Source organism: Cornus florida, unplaced genomic scaffold, assembly GCF_030987335.1.
Source record: "Cornus florida cultivar Cherokee Brave unplaced genomic scaffold, ASM3098733v1 CherokeeBrave_3.0.0_Hap2_Chr07, whole genome shotgun sequence".
Lineage (NCBI taxonomy): Eukaryota > Viridiplantae > Streptophyta > Magnoliopsida > Cornales > Cornaceae > Cornus > Cornus florida.
Window position 1 is genome coordinate 33,494,700 of NW_026775577.1, and position 19,435 is coordinate 33,514,134.

The 19,435-nt window shown below is 36.2% G+C and overlaps 1 protein-coding gene across 1 annotated transcript; it reads right to left on the reverse strand.

Moving 5' to 3' along the window:
* Positions 1-3,545: 3,545 nt before the first annotated feature.
* LOC132266979 (scarecrow-like protein 32) lies at positions 3,546-5,613 on the reverse strand. The gene has a single exon (XM_059768012.1). It carries the CDS (start codon positions 5,084-5,086, stop codon positions 3,725-3,727), a length of 1,362 nt encoding a protein of 453 aa, XP_059623995.1. The 5' UTR covers positions 5,087-5,613; the 3' UTR covers positions 3,546-3,724.
* Between the last annotated feature and the right edge of the window lie 13,822 nt (positions 5,614-19,435).

Below are 19,435 nucleotides of genomic sequence, written 5' to 3' on the forward strand. Positions count from 1 at the left end.
GTGACGGTGCAAACAATCTAGGATCGTTGCTCTGATACCATGTTAATTTTATGATGCAGAAATATAAGATGTAAAATATGAAGATGAAAGAGAAAAAGATAAATAACACAGTATATACATGGTTCGGCACTAAAGCCTATATCCATGATCAAGAGCCACTGAGGCTACATTTCTGTTATTGATTATATTACTTAATATGTTTACATAGTATTGATACACAATATATAGTAAATAAAGTTAACAAAAGCAATAAATCAGGATGAAAGAAGGGAAACAAAAGGAATAAATCGAGTAAATCAATCAGGAAAGAAAGAAAAACGAATATAATATATATGTATATATTATACATATATATAAGGAAAGAAGAGAGAAGGAGACAGAATATAATACATATATATGAATACCGACACCATCTACCTGAGGGAAAAAATAATAATACTAATAATAAATAAAAAAATAAAAAACAAAAAAACAAAAAATAAAAAAACACCATACAGATGAAGTCTGTCTTGGTGGTTTACTTGGTTGTCCATTGCCAAAACTTCCTAGTAATTTCCCTATACTTTTGCATAGCCGAGTTAACGGGCTTGAGCTTGGGCCTATTAAAAGTTCAGAAAGTCTAGGGGCACTGGTCCAAGCTCACCCATGCACAGCCCATGACCTACTAAGTTGGATCCATTTTGGTGCATGTTTCTCTGGTCATAAAATTGTAAATGTTACTGTTTATTGTCACTGAGTTGAACTAGTTAGGTGTAATAAAACCCAACCCACCACTGTAAAGACGGGATCCAATTCATATATGTCATTCACTTTTTCAATCAAATTCGATATAAGACAAACTCCCCTTATTATATAAGGAGTTTATACTCTATATTGATGAATAATTTTTCTTTTTCTTTTTTCCCGGGTATACCCCCATTTTAATCATTGTTTTTTTGAAAAAATTAACCCAAAAGTTAATCAAGTGTTCTAAGTCATTTAATGGAGTGTGTGTGTATATATATTAGTGCACAAAGCTTTTACCACCGGGACGGAGGAATATTTCTTTTTCCATTTCGAACCTGCGAACCTAATGATATATTAGAGAGTGAAATTATAAATCCTTGTAATGAATGCGACACTAAATTTGGGACGGAGTAGTATATACTCCTTTCGTCCCAAATTAGATGTCGCCTTTGATCACAAATATCAAAGACAAATATCAAAGGCAGATCAAAGGGGACATTTAATTCAGAATGGAAGTATTATAAAGTATGTACAGTACATGTGAGCTTGGCATGGAACAAAAGGACCAAACAAGCCTAGATTGTTGGCTGTTGAAGATTGTATAATTATGGCATTTCGATCACCCACGAAACCGTGCAGGTTATAGGTACAAGAAGGTAATGTCATTTAGTGTACCCTTTTTGCGGGAGAAATAGACTCATCAAATTCCTTTATGTACCAGACACAACTTACTAGGTATCACCCTACACGTATATACACACACTCACGTATATACACACAGTACCATTTAGCAATTCAGGATATATATGCTTAACCTCTAAAGGGTAATTGAGTTGGTACAAGGTCTTTAGATACTAGTCTAAACTCCCGAGGATGTTAGACTCCCGAGGAAGTTGAGTTTTTGCTCTGAACTTACACGTTGGAATGATTGAGAATGTTCGAAGGGAATAGACTCATCATTCCAAATGAGGTGGGAACGATACGTACTCTACATTATTAACCAAAAAAATAAAAAATCACATGTGTTTATGGACAATCAGTCTAATGTTTCAGATTCGAAAGGGATGGAGCATGTGAGCCTCCTCACAGGTCATTGTAAATGGTATCAATCCAAGCTTTGTTGCAGAATTCTTTTTGTTGTGTGCTCTACATTCAACCATCTCAGCACCAGTACATATATTGAAAATCAAAATTAATAAAAGCTTTTGAAATTATATATATACATACATATTCGTCACAATATATACATGGCTTTCATAAACAATCATTAGTCATTTCAAGCCTTCAGTTAATATTGAAAGATACTCCTAATGCTCTCCACAGCATATATATATACACACACACACATAAACAATCATTAGTCATTTCAAGCCTTCAATTAATATTGAAAGATACTCCTAATGCTCTCCACAGCATAGATACTCCTAATGCTCTCCACAGCATATATATATATATATATATATATATAACAACGAAATGGATTTTTTCATAAGAATTAGGACCACACGTGTTATTTTAAATTTTTTTATTATTATTTTATTTATTTGGAGTAATGCTCTACTCATGCTGACCTAATTACAAATCGATCAACCAGAAAAAGAGGAATGCTAATTGTTCATTCACATTCGGAGTTAAGATTGGTTAGTTTTAAATGCATTAATTAGTTTGAGTTTTTATTTTCATGCGACTCTACTAACATTACTTTTTAGACAAAAATACCCTTTTAAATTATCTAATCTTTATTCTCCTCTTTTTCTCTCCTCTTTTAATTGAGAATGTGTGGTTAGTTAAGTGAATGGATTCTGAAAAAGGAAAAAAAATATAGGTAGAATAATTCATTCACAAGAGATTGATGGATTCGGAAAAAAAATAAAAGAAAGAAGAAAAAAAAATCTATTATATATTTCTTCCTTTTTTTGTTTTTTCCTGTATATATATATATATGTGTTTCTTTTTGTTTTTATTTTTTATTTTTACAACTATCTTTGTATAAATGAATTTTTTTAAATAAAAAAAAAAGAAATAAAAGAAAATGAAATAATTCATTCACCAAAAGAGAAATATATACGTATTAATTTTGTATATATATATTTTTAAATCTCATAATCCATTTCTTGTGAATGGATAATCCTATCTAACTTTTTTTTCCTTTTTCAGCATCCATTCACATCACATTAGTTATTATTATTATTATTATTGTTATTATATATATATATACACACACATCCCCATATAAATCGATTAAAAAATGAGATAAGAAGAAAGACATAATTTAAAAGGGTATTTTTGTCTAAAAAGTAATGTTAGTAGAGTCCTATAAAAATAGAAAGTCAAAGTAATTAATGTATTCAAAACTAATCAATCCTAACTGCGACTGTGAATGGACAATTGCTTGTGCGACTGCGATTAGCACTCCTCATAAACATATTGACATAGTTTTCTTCGATCTTGTACATTTTTTTTATTAATTATTTGTGTTTCACATTGTTTAATTGTTCACTTTTTAAAAAATAAAAGTAAACGAAATTCCTTCATCTTACCAGACACAACATAAACACATGGTTTTGTAATTTTTCTTCACTTTTTGGGATAAATATTTCTTACTTACAAGTTAACTAATTCTGTAATCAACACATTCCATCTATTGTAATTCCATACTTAATCTAACCTAACACATCTGTCCAATGGAAGGACAAAACAGAAAAAGGGATCAGTGATTAAATTATTTGTAATTTTTTATATAAGTATTTGCGCGCGCGCGCACAACACACAGAGATTCCTTGTTTTGATCTTTATTGCTCAAAAAAAGTTGTTCATGCTTATGTGAAAATAAACTAAACTAATGCTAATTAACTAGCAACAAGAAACCTTCAATACTAATCTTACACTCTACTTTAAAAAGTACTAATAGAAGAAGAAGAATGAGCTAATAAAAATTACAAAGATGCATAACTAGAGTTTAATATAACCAGTAACAAGAACTAGACATGATCATCAATTAGCTAGGCACCCAAGCTGTAGCAAACACCACATTATGTCCTTTCCATGTAAGCACGAGATCTTCCTCTTCCCTCTTCAATCCCCATCCAGCTGCATGCTCATCAAGCATGCTCTTCACTTCCGAAACCGCGTCTTCACCAAATGTAATCCCTCGAAAGCCCACATCTCTCATCCGTTGTGCCCACCGGTTCTTGGGCTCGAGCCTCTCAACCCTCTGTGCACCCTCATATGCCATCACATTCTCAATCTTCCAACAAATATCAGCTTCATACCACTGCCTTTGCTTACTCCCCCGCGGAAGAAACGTGTCCACAGTATCATAGGGTATCCATAGATAATTGAAAGCAGATCTTAATCTACAAACCAAGTTGTTTGATGTGAAATCCGCATCTTCGTCTACTAGAACAACAATGGTTGGCTCTAGACCTCGGAGCGCCTTGAGAAACATTGTTCTAAGGGAGGAGGTAGAGAATGTTTCGAAAGAGAATGGATTTGGATTTGTGTTGGAAACCAATGATAGGGTTTCTTCTGGAATGTAGTGAAGCATCATGTGACAATTGATGACTAGAGCTTCATCGCCGTTGTTTGCATTGACTAAACGCTGCGTCCTCAGCTGTTGGATTAGAGAAGAGAACCCGTTTGAGGAACTCGACGGAATTACCCTAAATTCCATCATTATGTTCCGAGATCTGGCAAAGTTAACTAACTTCGTACCCAATTCTTCGTAGGAAAGATCGAGCATTGGCGGGACATCTTCCGTGGCACCTGCCACGGTGAGCTTGACTAGTGGAAGCACCTCGAAGCGACTAGCTATGGCATCAAGTAGGGTAGGGATTTGCATGCAATGTGTGGAGCTCAAATCAACTATGTGAATGATGGAGTACTTCTCAACAGCTTCTAGTATCAATGCATTTGCTGCAGTGAATCCAAACCGGTGCCACGGAGTTAGGTCAACGAAGCTAGCTAGCTCGATGATGGAGAACTTGTGGGTACTTATGGAGAGATTGGAGTGAGCATTGGCCATGGCGGTCATAAGCACCTTGCAAGTCCCATTCCTCGCCGCGCGAGCAATGAGAGCTCGGAGAAACCCACAGGTGAGACGTTGGTTTGAGTCACCATCCGGTGGCGCGATGTTGTTGAGCACCCACAAGATTTGCTGGGCTAGAGTGGCATCATTGCTCTCGATCGCGTTCGCGCAGTGAACCAGCAACTGCTCCATGCAATTGGCATCACCAAGGCTGCTTCCTAGGGACTTGGATGTGGGAAAACCAGGCCATGGCCTAGTTTGATTCATTGTTAGGCTTGAGAATGGAGCAATTTGGTGCAAGGGTGGTGGTGGGTTCTCAGTGAATTGCATCATGAAGTTAGAGAGAGAAAGAGAGGGAGGGAGATAGAGAGAGAAAATGGAATTTTAGATATTAGGGAACAGCATAAGAGAGGAATGTGAAAAATGGGATTTCAAAAGATCAGAGAGACAGAAAGGGAGAAAAAGACCAGACTAGGAGTGGGTACCTGGCCATTGGGAATTCCAATACACAGTTGGTGGGGAAAATTTCCCTGCAAATGAATGGAAGGAAAATAGACTTCTCAGCTTTTTTGTGTTTGGGGATTTATATACTGTTCTTCAATGGAAAAGAAAAAACGACTTATCATGGAAGTGAAAAAATATTACTCTCTTCCCAAGAAATTAAACTTAGGTGAAGTCAAAATTGGGCAAAGTTCAACAGACCCCTCTTAGCAACTTTCAGGCTTTACAGAATTGGTATGATTTGAAGGCTGCAATGAGGCTATAGAAGCAACTGCTGAGGAATTTTTTTCATGGAAAGCCTGGCTGCTTTGCTTCTCAGGTTAGAGAGAGAAAGGGGTAGAGAGAGAAAGAGAGGGAGGGGGGAGGGGGTGGCCTTGTGTTGGATTTTTGGTGCATGCGAGGTGGACGGCCAGACAGTTGTCTATATGTGGGAGTTGGGATTTTGTCATGTTATGGTAGAGATTAGAGGCAGTTAGGTTTGGCTCATTCACGGGCCATGATATGTACCATCATACATATAATCATTTCATGTAGTCTATTCTGTGCATGCTAAGTGTATTATTATTTAAAACTTCCTTATTGTGTGTGTGTGTGTGTGTGTGTATATGTGTATAAGGTGGCATCAAATTTTGGACATACATTTTGATGACTCACAAAGGTTTGATACTTTGTTTGGGATTCCTCTACTTGTTTGTGTGTGATGTGTGTGTGTGTGTGTGTGTGAGAGAGAGAGAGAGAGAGAGTTTTTGGATGTGTCACGTGTGTGGTTTGTGCGAGGGTCCCCCCAAAAGGGCTCATGGCAGCCAAAATGTTCACATACGTTGTTAAGACAAAGGAGGGGGGCACTTTCAAAGCCAATGAGGATTGAAGTTTTCTGGAATATCTTCTTTCATGATTAGATACTAAAATAAAGTTTTTTCCAGTTTAATTTAAGATTTTTTTTTCCCGAAAATTTAAGTAAATTTATGCACATCAACAATATTATCTCTGATAGGCTCATGAACAATCAGGAAAAAACCATCTAATCAAAAAGTTGAATAAAATTGACATGTTTGGTTACATGACTTTTGTTGATTGGTAAGAACCTTATAGTTCTAAACCACCAAATTAATAATTTTTTGAACTCGAACACTCAACCCCTCTTCTGAAGATAATAACGCACACCGTTTAGACTATTGCTGCTCATTGCTACTTTAATTTTGAGATTTAGAGAAGACTTGGGAATGAATTATGAACAAAGAGATATGATAAAAAATTCCTGTCCAAATAAGAAAGGAATTGTATGGGTATCATTGAACTAATTATTCTGATATATCCCTTCCAACTTTATACCTCAGACACACACAATGGCCTCTAGGCAAATACAATTTGGAGCCAAAACTTAAATTCTCAGAGACACATAGATATTACCAAATACATATGTATATATATATATACATACATAATCTTATCAAGGACCATATTTTATAATCCACTAGCTAGGAGGAATATGAACCTGGCATGAAACTTATATGAGAGGAATTTAGATGGACAATATCTTGTGAAGATCACACAGTGTGCAACAGGTTCGGACCATATGTATATATTTTACATTCCTTTTTTGGACCTTCATGCACCCCCACACGTGATACAACCTCCTCTGTTCCCATGTAGGACTACTTCTCTCCTCACCTAAAATAGACCATTCAAGTATGCCACCACAGAAGAAAATGACACCCACTTTTTTTCTTTTTGAGAAGGAAAAAGAAAAACATTTTACCAAATTTTTTTCAAGGTTTTGAAGTCATCACATATTTTGGATTTAGGTCCATCTATGTGTTTTATGCAAACATTGAATGTGCATAACTTTATTTGTGAATACACTCTTCAAGCTAGGTTTCAAATTTGTGTGGACTAGATTTGTATAAAACCCTTTTGGGGTGTTCTAGGATATTTCAAAGGGTTGATGAGTCTTGTAATGTTTTCAAGAGATGGAAGGTTGGGTGTTCTATAAATTGATTTTGAATCTTCACTAAAACAAAGTCTAAATATTCTCAAATTGGACAGGACAAAACAGTTCCTCAGTTTCCATATTAGGAGAGAAATTAATGAAACTTAGTACCCCAACTACACAACTAGTTTAGGCCTTCCTACCTCCTCCTCAAAACTAATAAAGGTGGAAAAAATGAAATTAAAGATGTTCAATGTCATTTCAAATAGCTAGCTCTTGTGCTCATGGTGAGATGGGATAAGTGACTAGATGACAACATATGATTTGCAAGATGAGAAAAATAAATAAAAAAGACTTAGAACACTTATGGTGTATGTAGGGGGTCGTTTTCGGTACATAGTAAAATATATAAAAGTGGTGATATCTGTTAATACAATTGTTAGAGATTCAGAGAATGAACTGGAGGAAGGAGGAGAAACTGACTAATCAACGAGAATATTTGTGAAGGTAAGGATGTGTACTACTGTTGTGACAGAGATCTTCTCTTCTCCTACCTTTAATATATGCTTGTCCTGAGGGTGGAATTTATAGCCCTTGGATGTCTTGGATATTACCCAGCAATATGTGTCATGTGTTACACTTACCTGGATAGGTATGATGGCATGCACTAGGGCTCTAAGAGGTCACCTTCTCTCATCGAGCCGTGGGATATGTTGGGCATTCTTATCCCTTGCATTAAATACATTATGTCATTTTATAACCGATGGTAGCCAAATTAATCATGACCTCGTCAGAGTATTAAATGTGATGCTAAGACTCTCTGTCACAGCGTACATCCACGTTCTCACCAACTAGGCTTCTTTGCAGAGCATCTTCTGATTTCTCATCCACCAATCCAAGATCCTTCTAAGTATTCCAAGGGAGAGAACTTTAAGCTTTTGAGAAAGCTCTGCCTCCATCTTGAGCTGCTTAAGTTAAAATCTACTTGGCCCTTTGAGGCGGCCTAGTTTATCTTGGCGAGCTTCTAAGGCTAGATGACCCAAGGGTGGGTCGTTCGCGGTTTAAGCAATCCGGTGAGATGCCAGGTTCTAAGGACTCGGGGTCATTTCATGTTTTATATGACCTAACGCGATGCCAAAGTTTGCTGACTCAATGGCGAAGCCTTACGAGGTTTAGGTTACCGGTGAGATGCCTGGTTCTAAGGAACCGGGGTCATTTCATGTTTTATATGACCTAGCGCGATGCCAAAATTTGCTGACTCGGTGGCAAAGCCTTTCGAGTTTTAGGTGTACGACCTAGTGAGATGCTAGTTGGGTATAACTCGATGGCGAAGCCTTTTGAGGTTTAAGTGGTCTGGTGAGGTGCCAGGGTTGATGATTTGATGGCAAAGCCTTTCGAGGTTTAAATGGCCTGGGAAGGTGCCATGGTTTAAATGGCGAAGCTTTAAGGTTTAGGTGACTTGGTACATGCCATGTTCAGTGACTCGATGGCATTGACTTTTCAACTTGTCCTGTGAGCCTCTTAGTCCCTTATCTCTTGACTTTTTCAAACTGCCACATGGGTTAGACATAAACAACTCCTACAGTGTAATGCAATTTTAGGTCCATTAAGGTAATAATGTCCAATATCAATATGGTAGCTCAAAGAGATGTTGAAAAAAAAGACATGCGGGATTGAAAAATGACCCTTGATTTGTAATTTCAAAAAGAATATGAAATACTTAAGTTGAAATAATTAAGTTCAATTTCAAGGAGGGTAAAATATGTTCAATTTTTGTCTAAATGTCTCAATGTAATGCTCAATTTAAGGAATGAATGTGATTTTCAAAATGAATAGTCATGCACAATAATTTGACTAAATTACTTATAAGTTATAACTTTTAAATGTAATAGGTCGAAGTATTAGCCAAGCAAATAGACCTATATATCATTACTTTTTAAATAGATATGTTGATGAAAAAAAATGTTAAAACAGTCCCCATTTTGCATCTTTCACAACAATTTATAAACTTAACAAACTAAATCTTTTACTATCCTATGCCTTGGAAATGTTTTCAAATACATTCATATTACATGGTAAACATGGATTTATATGGCTCTAGGACCTTCAACAAAGGGAAGATTTTTCACCATGGTACATTCAAAACGCTCACTTTTCAAGCATGAAAAGCTGCCAAAAATAAAATAAAAAATAAAAAATAATAATAATCATAATAAAGCATGAAAAGGGCACACAAAAAGCTGAATCACTTTTTATCGACCCTTTTTTGTACTTTTGTCTATATCATTACATTAAAAATAGAGTGAGCTAGCTAGTTACCAGTTTTTGAAAACAGCAAGCAACAAAGGTAAGAAAATGAGAAGAATCCAAAGGAAAGCATATAAGGAGTATGAAGTAGGTTAAAGCAGTGGGGTTTTAATATTTCACACTTCGTGAGAAATTTGAGGAGGATTCCTAGACTAGAGATACAAGAACTACAGGACACACTACCTAGCTGGTTTAAAACCATAGGGCATATTCAATTATATTTTTTATTTATTTTTTTACCTTTTAATTTTTTGGAATTTCTCATAAGGGAATTCTCTAGCATCCATGGTCCTTGGTTTTCCTTCATTAAAACACCATATAAAACAAGGGCTCTAACCATGAAAGTAAGGAATGTTACCACGTGCTTATGATACCCATATTGAGAAGGAAATTATTTCATATTATATATATATATATATATGATAAACACATGATTTATATATAATTAGAATTATGTTATTAAAAAAAGGGGTAGTTACCCAAAACATATGGAAGCCAAAGGTATAGAGACAGCTCGAATTTTGTGCTCTGAAAACAGTTCATCTCATTTTTGTGTGACCTTTGACTTGAATGTTACTATGATTTTATTAGGTATTAGGCTAAAATTAGCAACCCACCCAATCATGATTTTATGGGGTATTAGGGTAAAATTAGCAACCCGCCCAATCACATTAGAGAATGATGCATTTTTTCTTTGTGTGGACGGTTTAGATAAATGAATTCATATTACATGATTAACATGCTATAAGCACATATGTATATATGTTTTAATTTATTTATATTGAAGATACGTGTAACGTATTTATATTTAAGTAGTTGTTAAATGAAAGTCACGAAAAGTAATTAGTTTTTATTTTTTTTTTATCTTGGTGATAAATTCACACCTCCATTGTAACTATTTTGTTTTATAAGGACTCGAATTCTCGACATTATCAGACTTTTTACTTTAAAATATAAAAAAGTGCTAGTAGACAATCTTGGATTAAAAAATTTTAATTGTATATAGGGATTTGTTCAAAGACAAGACAAGAAAAACAAGGTTTTTAAGTACCATTCAGTCTGGGTTCACCATATTTTTAATTTATTCACTTCTATCAGTTCCCTTCTTGGAATCTGGGGATTATTTTTTTCTTTTTATAATTGAAATTTGAGAGAAAACAGCAAGATAGGGACTTGCGTTAGGCTGCTAAAGAATGTTTTGTTATTTTTTTCTTACAATATAAAAGAATAAATGTTTTGTTTCTGGAGCAAAGGAATAAATGCTCTTGGCAGGTGGCACTTATTATATGCCATGCCAATTTACTTGTCGAACTTCTTGTACCATATATTTCATTGTTACGGTGCCTCTAAAATATTATAAAACTTCTCGTACTCAAATATTTCAGTCTTTAAATGTGGTGATAGAACTTACCAAATGAATGATTTAACGACTGAAAAACCTAGTACGATGTTCTAACACATTATAGAACTTTTCCTTGCTAGAGGGGGTAAAAACATCTGGTTATGATCCACCACTAAGATAATGTAATTGTCCATCTCCAAAAACAAAATAATCCTTATTTGTTAAAAGTTGGTCAACATTTTCTAATGCAAAAAAATTTCTCTAACCAACCAAGGGAGACTAGGAGTTACTTTTTAACTTATTGGTATAAATACCCCTGCCAAGTCAAAGGGAGATTTATGCAATTATGGCAAATTGCATAGAACTCATTTGACTTGATGAGGATATTTTAGTAAAAATAACCCTCTTGGTTAGTTAGAATGAGTTTTTTGAACCAAAAAAAAAAAATTTAAGAGGAGCCTACTACGGTTTTATGCAATTGACCACATAATTAGTCGTATCATCCATACACAATGTATCGGACCTAGACCCTTTTTAAGTCCGATATGTGACCCATTATACCGCAACCTTTAACTAATACTAAGAACTATGGTACCATGCTTGACCCTACAAGTCATAGAACCAAATTTGTTCTATTTGATTCATTTGTTTTATTTACTTTTAAAAGCAATAGAAATTAGTGGATCAATTATCATATTCATTTCAAAACCCATCTTGTCAATTGATATTAAGTAATATATATTGAACACGAATGCAAAGCATGGTTCGTGGACTGAGAACAATACAAGAACAAAAGGACAATGGTTTCCAGATCACCACAATTTTTATTCAAGTGGTTAAAGCTATATATATTGTCCAAACGACTCTAATGGACTCACCATGTTATGGAGTAAAGTCCAGAATATGAAAGTATAGTTAAATCAAATAAAAACAGAATGAATGCATTCAATAATATGATTCAAATATATATATATATACACACACACACACACATTATGTAACTTGGTTCTTAAAGCTATTCAACCCGAACAGATATTTTTGAGTTGTTTAAACCAAATGTCGGTCTACCCCCACATTTTGGTATTTACCTCAAATAATTTTTTTTTAATTTTTTTTTATATAAAAGTTCAAGAAAACACACTCAAACGACAGAGAAATTTATCTCAAAGATTTCAATTCTATGATTTTCGCTTTTTCTCTGTTATTTGAGAAATTGTGGCTTCTTTTGAAAAATGTTTCGAACAAAATTCTCAGCCGAACAATTAATAGCCCATGGGGTAAAAAAAAAATTTTTAAAAACCTATTATATAAAAATGTGCAAAACATAACCGTGTTATTTTTTTTTAGGACAAGAATGTCTCCAAAGTCGCCTAAGGACAACGGGGAGCAACCCAATCTTTGAATTACGAAGTCATTCGTGTGTACATATAAATAGCATACGTTTGAAAATATAGCTATATTATGAATTATTTTACTAATAATATTATTTTGATATAATTAGTTGTTTCAACCTAAGGTAAATTTTATTGATCTCACCTTGGAAAAACTAAGATGGTAGGAACAGTTATTATGATACCTTTGCTAGATGGGTCGGGTCGGGTTGTGTTGTGGGCCTCGTGGCATCCCAAACTGGGCTTTTATTGGATTCGAGCCTGTAATTAAATGGATGGGAACTCAAAACAAAGGGCTCAGTCCCTTATAAGATCACCCAACTTCGGCCAAAGCTAAGGCTGACCCATTGCTAGGCCCACCTGATTTCTATTCCTTTACTACATTATGACAGGACCATTTTGTAGATTAAGAAGGTCAGTATGGGTCTTACAAGTTACTCCATCACGTGTCTATTGGGCCTGGGCCAAATTGTTCATATAGCAAAAGTCTGATAAAAGAAAGGAAACATATTGAAACAAATTTGATTTTTTTTTTTGGCATTTTAGATTAATATTTTTTTCAAGTTGTTGTAGGAAATATTTAAGGATTTTAAATTTTAAATCTAGCTATAGACCAATGTATGTGTATATATGTCATTTTTTATATCTTGATTGAGTATTCGCCAATTTTGAAAAAGATAAATTAAATTGGGATATACATTGATTGTTCGAATCTCAGTGTGCCGGAAATATATATATATAGAGAGAGAGAGAGAGAGTGAATGGGAAGTATAACAGTACCTTTGTAAAGGAGTCGTATTCACGTGGAACACCAATATTTTTTTTTTAGATATTTCTAAAAATACATTAATTTTGACATTTCATAACTCATTTGACGGCTCAGTCATGAGTTTGAGGTTAACTTGAAAAGTTTTGTTAATTCAAAAATTAACAAAAACACCAAATATAGGGGAAAAAAACTACTCTTATAGGGACAAAAGTGAGAGATTGATAGTTCAATTCTCATGGGGAAAAACTTGGGGATGTGTTGTTTGTTTGGATTAATAAATTTAAAAATACAATATTAAGACATCTAATAAATTTATTTCTCTATTTCTTTCTTCTTCTTCCTTTTGGGTAGATAAAAGTGAGTTTAATACAACTGGACTCAGCACACATCTAAAGAAAGTGTGCAATCACATATTAGAAGGACGGACCGGACGTATTGGATGGCTTTGGCCTCTCTGATTAGGCGTGGTGCATTCTAGAACGAAAGATCTGGCGTATTGAATGACTAGCAATTGAGTTACCTACTTCTGTCCCATAACAACCGTAAAAGGTATTAGGTGAAATAACCTAAATAAAACAATACTCGAGTGCCTTCTGCATTCACAACTCATCACGTCAATCAGGCACAATGTAATGTTTCCGATTTTCGCCATCTTTCATTTTTCAGGAATTTTTGTCGTTGCAAGGGCATTTTCATTTTTTGTCGTTTTGCGTGCCGAACACCATGGGGTGTGCCGGTTGTGTTTGGGAGTTGGTTGGGACATTTCATTGAGTTCAAGACTCTTTAAAATGCAAGATTTGTCATTTTTCCATTTTTCCGTTTTTCAGGCCGGAAGGTCCCGTGTGGGACCCGCTACCGGAATTGTTGCATATGGGTATTTTTGTTGGGTCTATTTGCATTATGTTTATTTTATCTAATGTGTTTTAAATGGTTGTGAATTAAATGTGCATCTATGTTTATTTGTGGTGTAAAGTTAAAGACAAAAGAAAAAGAAAAAATAAAAAAGAAAATGGTAGGACCCACCTTGTACATTTAAGTAAGTTAGAAACTACATTTTGGTCTCATTTTCTCAAAACTCTCTCTCACTCCCGTAACCTTCTCTTTCACCCTCTCAAAGTTTCTTTTTCTTTTTCTTTTTCTTTTTGCTTCTAAACTTCAAGCTTAGATTTCTCTTTCAATACTTGGTGTTTTTGAGTGCCGTTTACAACAAATTGAAACCCACGACAAGATCTACAAGTTGATCTGAGCCAATCTTCATTTGGCCACCATTTGGGGAATCTCTAATCCCAGGGTTTGAGGTGAAAATTAGGACTTTTGGCTTAAATTGAGGTAGGGGTCTCTAATACTCAAATTCTTGTTCCTTTGTGAGTTTTTCTACCTTAATTGTTGTCAAGCGTGATTAAATTAAATTGATTGTTCCTTAGATGATTTAATTGAGTATATGAAGCATGTAATTATGTGTATTTGATGATTTACTTGGAAAGCATGCTTAATGTGTGTTAATTTTCTATGCCTAAGATGCTTAATAATTTGTTAGAAATTTTATGTGGAAGCATGTTAATTGTGTGATAATAATTCTCTCCATTTCCATAGTATTAAAAAGACATGTGACATGCACACAAGCATTGGGCATGAAATAAAAGGGAACGCATTTTGAAATGAAATTGAAAAGGGGATTTTGGGGAGAAATTTGAGAAAATGGTTTTAAGAAAACCCGGTCACTGCGGAGTCACCAAAGGGCCGGCGTGTTAATATAGCTTAGAGGGAATTAGGGAGATTGCTCTAACGTGGTTGAGCTATCTGGGCCCCAAATGACGCTGCGGAGGTACCAAAGGTCAGGGACAATAGCCAATCATTCCCTCGTGTCGCTGCGAAGTCACCAAAGGGCGGGTTATATTGACAATTTGTGAAATGATGGATGTTTCTGAAAATGGGGAGTGACATGCATAGCACTGCATTCACGGCATATCATTTACTTGTTTTGAACTTGAAATTGGTATTATATTTCTTTCCAGCTTTGCATAACCCCAATTCCTATTGTCCAATTCATTGTTTGGATTCACAGGGCTGCAAGAGGTAAGTCTTAGGCACCACCTACTGAGCAATTTGCTCACCCCATTTTATTAAACATTTTTCAAGGTCAGGAAAGGAAATAGTAGATGCCGATCCATCTTAAGCATGAGGAGGACTAAAGATCTATTTTGATACCTTTTGTGTTTTAGCTAATCTTTATAAAGTCTTAAATTATGGAAAAGAGTATTTATTTTTGTAATCATGGCCATGTAACATAACTAAGATATTTGATTATTTTTGGATGTAAATTGAGACTAAGAAAATGCTTAAGTTGAATAGGAGGTTGATGTTCTGTCTTTGAGAAATTAGTAGTATTTTTATCTGTAGAGTGTTGTATACTTTGCCATGAATTCGGGATTTCAGTCCATAACAGGTTCATTGTGAGTTTAGTATGCATAACACACAGTCAAAGGCCATTCCAGTGAGTTTCAGGGTCTATGAGCCATGTTTCGGCCGGCTGACTCTCACCATCAGCATACCGAAACCCTATGTTCAGCCGATTGAACCCCCTCCTTCAGCCGACCAACGTAGGCTACAGTGAAAGTCCCGAGAGCCAACATTTCACCCTATCGTTTTAGCCAACCGACCCTGTAGGTTAGCCGGCTGATCCTGCTTTGTCAGCCGGCCAATAAAGGCCCAATAGCCGGCTGCTCATCCCCATTTGGCCTGTATTGTTTGACCGTCATTGTGGGACTGTGATTTATGTTGTTTTAAACCTCGGAATGAGCTTTAAGACAGTTTTTGGACATAGGAAGTGGCGAGTATGACTTAGTGGACCTCGGGTTCGGTTAAGGATCCGGTTAACCGTCCAGAATCACGGGTTCGGGTCGTTACAAAATTGGTATCAGAGCCATGGTTCGAATACTATTAGGACGACGGGTAGAGACCTACTTAGGTTTGCATGGGGAAGTTGAATTGCATTGTTATGTGTTACGTGTTAAAGTGTTTAAATGTTTATGAAACATGCTTACTTACTTACTTACTTACTTGTTTATTTACTTACGTGATCACATGCTTATATGTTATATGTGTGTAGCACTAACTTAAATGATCCATGAGTAGGTGTTATGTTTTCAGTATGTAATTGTTTAGCAAATGTGTTTTTATGTTGTTTTAGTTTTGCGAGTTAACCCTTATGACTGGGAAATGTGTCAACGTTGTGAGCATAAGGGATGTGAATAGCATGATCTTTTAAGTCCGATTTGATCTGAACGCGTTGTTTCATTAGAAGTCTTTTCCTTAGAAACTAGTCATGGTGGAAGGATTTGATCTTAGGCGTCTTCCGGGACAAATGTTCTTATTTTCTTGCACGGGTGAGAGTTTGTGTTGTGTTTCCTCGGTGTAGAGAGTGGACTCTTGAGATAATGGATTAATAGGGTATGGTGTGTGAGTCATGGGATCATTTCATGTAAGCAAAGTTGATTTGATGTCATATGACGTGAGGTGGTATGTAATATATGACTTGTGAGGTTCAAATGTTGTACGGGTTGAGCAAAATTTGTATTTGAATTTTTATTTAGAAGTTCACTAATGTCTAAGGTTGAGAGTTTGTCTCTTAGATTGCCGTTTTGAGAGTATGAGTTGAGGTTGACCTTGAGTTGGCGACGGGATGAGTAGGTTGCACCTTTTGTTTTGATTTCCAGTGAGGAAGGCAGAAGTTTAGTGTGGTGTTGTTTAGTGACCATAGAGTGTTGGTCACAGATTGTGTTGAGCCAGGATGAGGAGTGGCCTCTTGGGCTTGGTGGCTTGTTCTATTTGATTTCTTTGTTTTGTGGCCCTGTGGGCGGGTGTGCGTGAGCGTGTACAGGTGGCACCAGAAGGATACCACACTGGGCGAGCTGCGGGCACACAACTCAAATGAAACCAATGTGGCCATTCCATTGTGTTGGATGATAATCGTAGCGATTGGTTGAGAAATGATAGTGTTAGGGGTATAAGAGTTGTATACCTTTTTGTTTAGTCGATAGTTCAGTTGTAGGTATGACTTGAGTGAATAGTTTGATATCAATGAGAGACCATTGTTTTGGTGATTGCCGTAGAGTGTAGTTTGTGTGGTTGACCATTTGGCGTAGTGTCTGTTGTCCCTCTTAGGGATTGTTCCAATAGCGTGGCCGTGTAGGATTTTTATTTTCTTGTAACGGGTTGTTGACTATGGTGTCGGGTATAATAAGTGGTGTGTGTTTTCATATCAAGTTAGCATCACTTTTGAATGAGCGGTTGGTAGTAGAGGCTTGTTGTTTCCAAGGGATTGGAGTTTATATAGTTATTTTGGGAAGGATGATCATGGGGGTATTAGTACTTGGGGTTCCTGTATTGGAGAGTAAGTCAGTTTAAGGGTGACCCCAGTATTCGGGAAGAAAGTGGTGATTGATTGCATCGTTGATGGTTTTAAGGAGACAGTTGGATGTTGAGTATTTTGGATTTTTATGCTCATTTTTGTTTTAAGGATTTGCTAGCATAGCATTGTTGTATGGATGTTCTATATAAGTGGTAAATAGTGGTTGTTATGGGGAGTAGTGAAAGTTATGTTTGTTCTTTTGTTACGATGATGTTATCATAAGGATGTTCGAGGAAAAATCCTTTAGTAGTGACTTGATGGTCGGATGGGATAATAAGTTTGAACGGTTGTTGGAATGAGTGACAGTGGAGGTGTTATGGTGTCATGGTGCGATGTTTAGTGTTGATGAGTAGGACGGTTTAAGGTATAATCTAAATGCGATTTGGAAACTATAAGTTGGTTGTGTGTTGTCAGGTAGGTAATAGATTGTGTGTTAGTTGAGGCGATTGTGGACGGTGTGGTCATTAGAGTCAGTGAGGACGATGTTGCCATGTAGGCATCTTTTTCTTTTGAAGAATCAGTGGGTTGTTATGACTGAGGTCACGGGTTTTGTGTGCACTGTGATCGAGGTAATGTCGCCTGGGGAGGTAGAGATGGAATAGGGGATAAAGTGTCGTTTTAGGGTATAAAAGTTTCTCATTGGGAGATTATTGAATAGGATGGGACGCAGTATCCAACGTACAGTGATTGTTCCTAGTGGTAGTACGTTGTGGGCGTTCGTACCCTTATCTGTTGATAATTGTGACGGTCCGTTAGTAGCGAGGTCGCCAGGTTTGTGTTCGTAGTTCCATATGTGTTTCCAGTTGATTATTCCCATTGTGTATAAGGAGTTCTTTTCATCTCAGGTGAGATTGGGTGTACATGGTTGGACGATTGATAAATAATGTGTGACAGGTGGTCGGGTACACTCAGGTGTGAGTCGTTAGACTTTTGTGAAAGTGGAGTTTGTTACCCTTTTCGTTGTCCTAGTCTTGGCGAGGATGTCGTTTGTTGTAAGTCTTGTTCTCCATTTAGGAGTTGTGCATGTCCGTGGATGGACAGACTTATGAGTGGTTTATTATGCTATTGGGGTTCATCGGTAGAGATTCTGGTTGAATGAATCGACTCACTCCTCGGAGGGAGGTGGAGTCCTTAGGTTTTGTGATGCTTATTCTGATAATGGTTTTGACGAGTGGAATATGAGGCACGGGTTGCCGAATAAGGATCTTGTTTCCGGTGTAAGGTGCTATTGGTGAGGGCTAGTGGTGTGTTGTGAATCGCAATTTGAGGATGACTAGGTAATATAATGTGAGTTGTGTATCCGGATACTTTTGTCGATGTCTGAATTAAGCAATGTCTTGAGGACAAATGTTGGTATTGTTGGAGTGCTAAGTAGTTAGAGAGAGGGTATGTAATTTCACTGAGAAATAATGGGAGTGATTGACTTTAGTTTTGAGGTTTCAGGCATGAGATAGGTGTATTGTGGGTTTTGACGAGGTCAAAATTGAATCGAATAATGTTGTGGAGTTGTTTACCTGGTATGGGTGTTATGAGAAGATTAAAAAGCTTTGATGTTGGTTGATGATTGAGACATTTGGTGTGATGTTGTTTTCGTTTGTTATGGTTGTGAGATTAAGGTATGATTGAGATTCTTAGAGCTGGTATGTAATTGCTTAGTTGTTGAGGTTATGTCGAGCAATGGATTGATTATAGAGTAGATCTCGTGGTTGCTTTGAGAACTATGTGGGTTTGTGTTTGAGGTTAGACCTGAGAACAGGAACGATATCTGTGTTGAGATTGGATCGATGATGATAATGGCCTGGCCAACTATTTCTCCTGAGTCAGTCTATCTTTAGCATGATGCCGGGTCAAAGGTCCATAATTGTTTTAGTTTGTCAGAAACAGTGAGATCACAGAATTGCGGATTGTGTCGGTGTGAAAGTGTGGATTCAGGTGGTTGTCACGAGTAACAAGGTGTGAGGTAGGATCAAGTGTTTGATAAAAGGTTTGTGGTACGATCATTGATTATTGAAGATTTTGTTTTGAGGATTA

Bases quoted from the DNA above. Each gene is read 5' to 3' on its own strand.
- LOC132266979 (XM_059768012.1), bottom strand. From the start codon at position 5,086: ATGATGCAATTCACTGAGAACCCACCACCACCCTTGCACCAAATTGCT.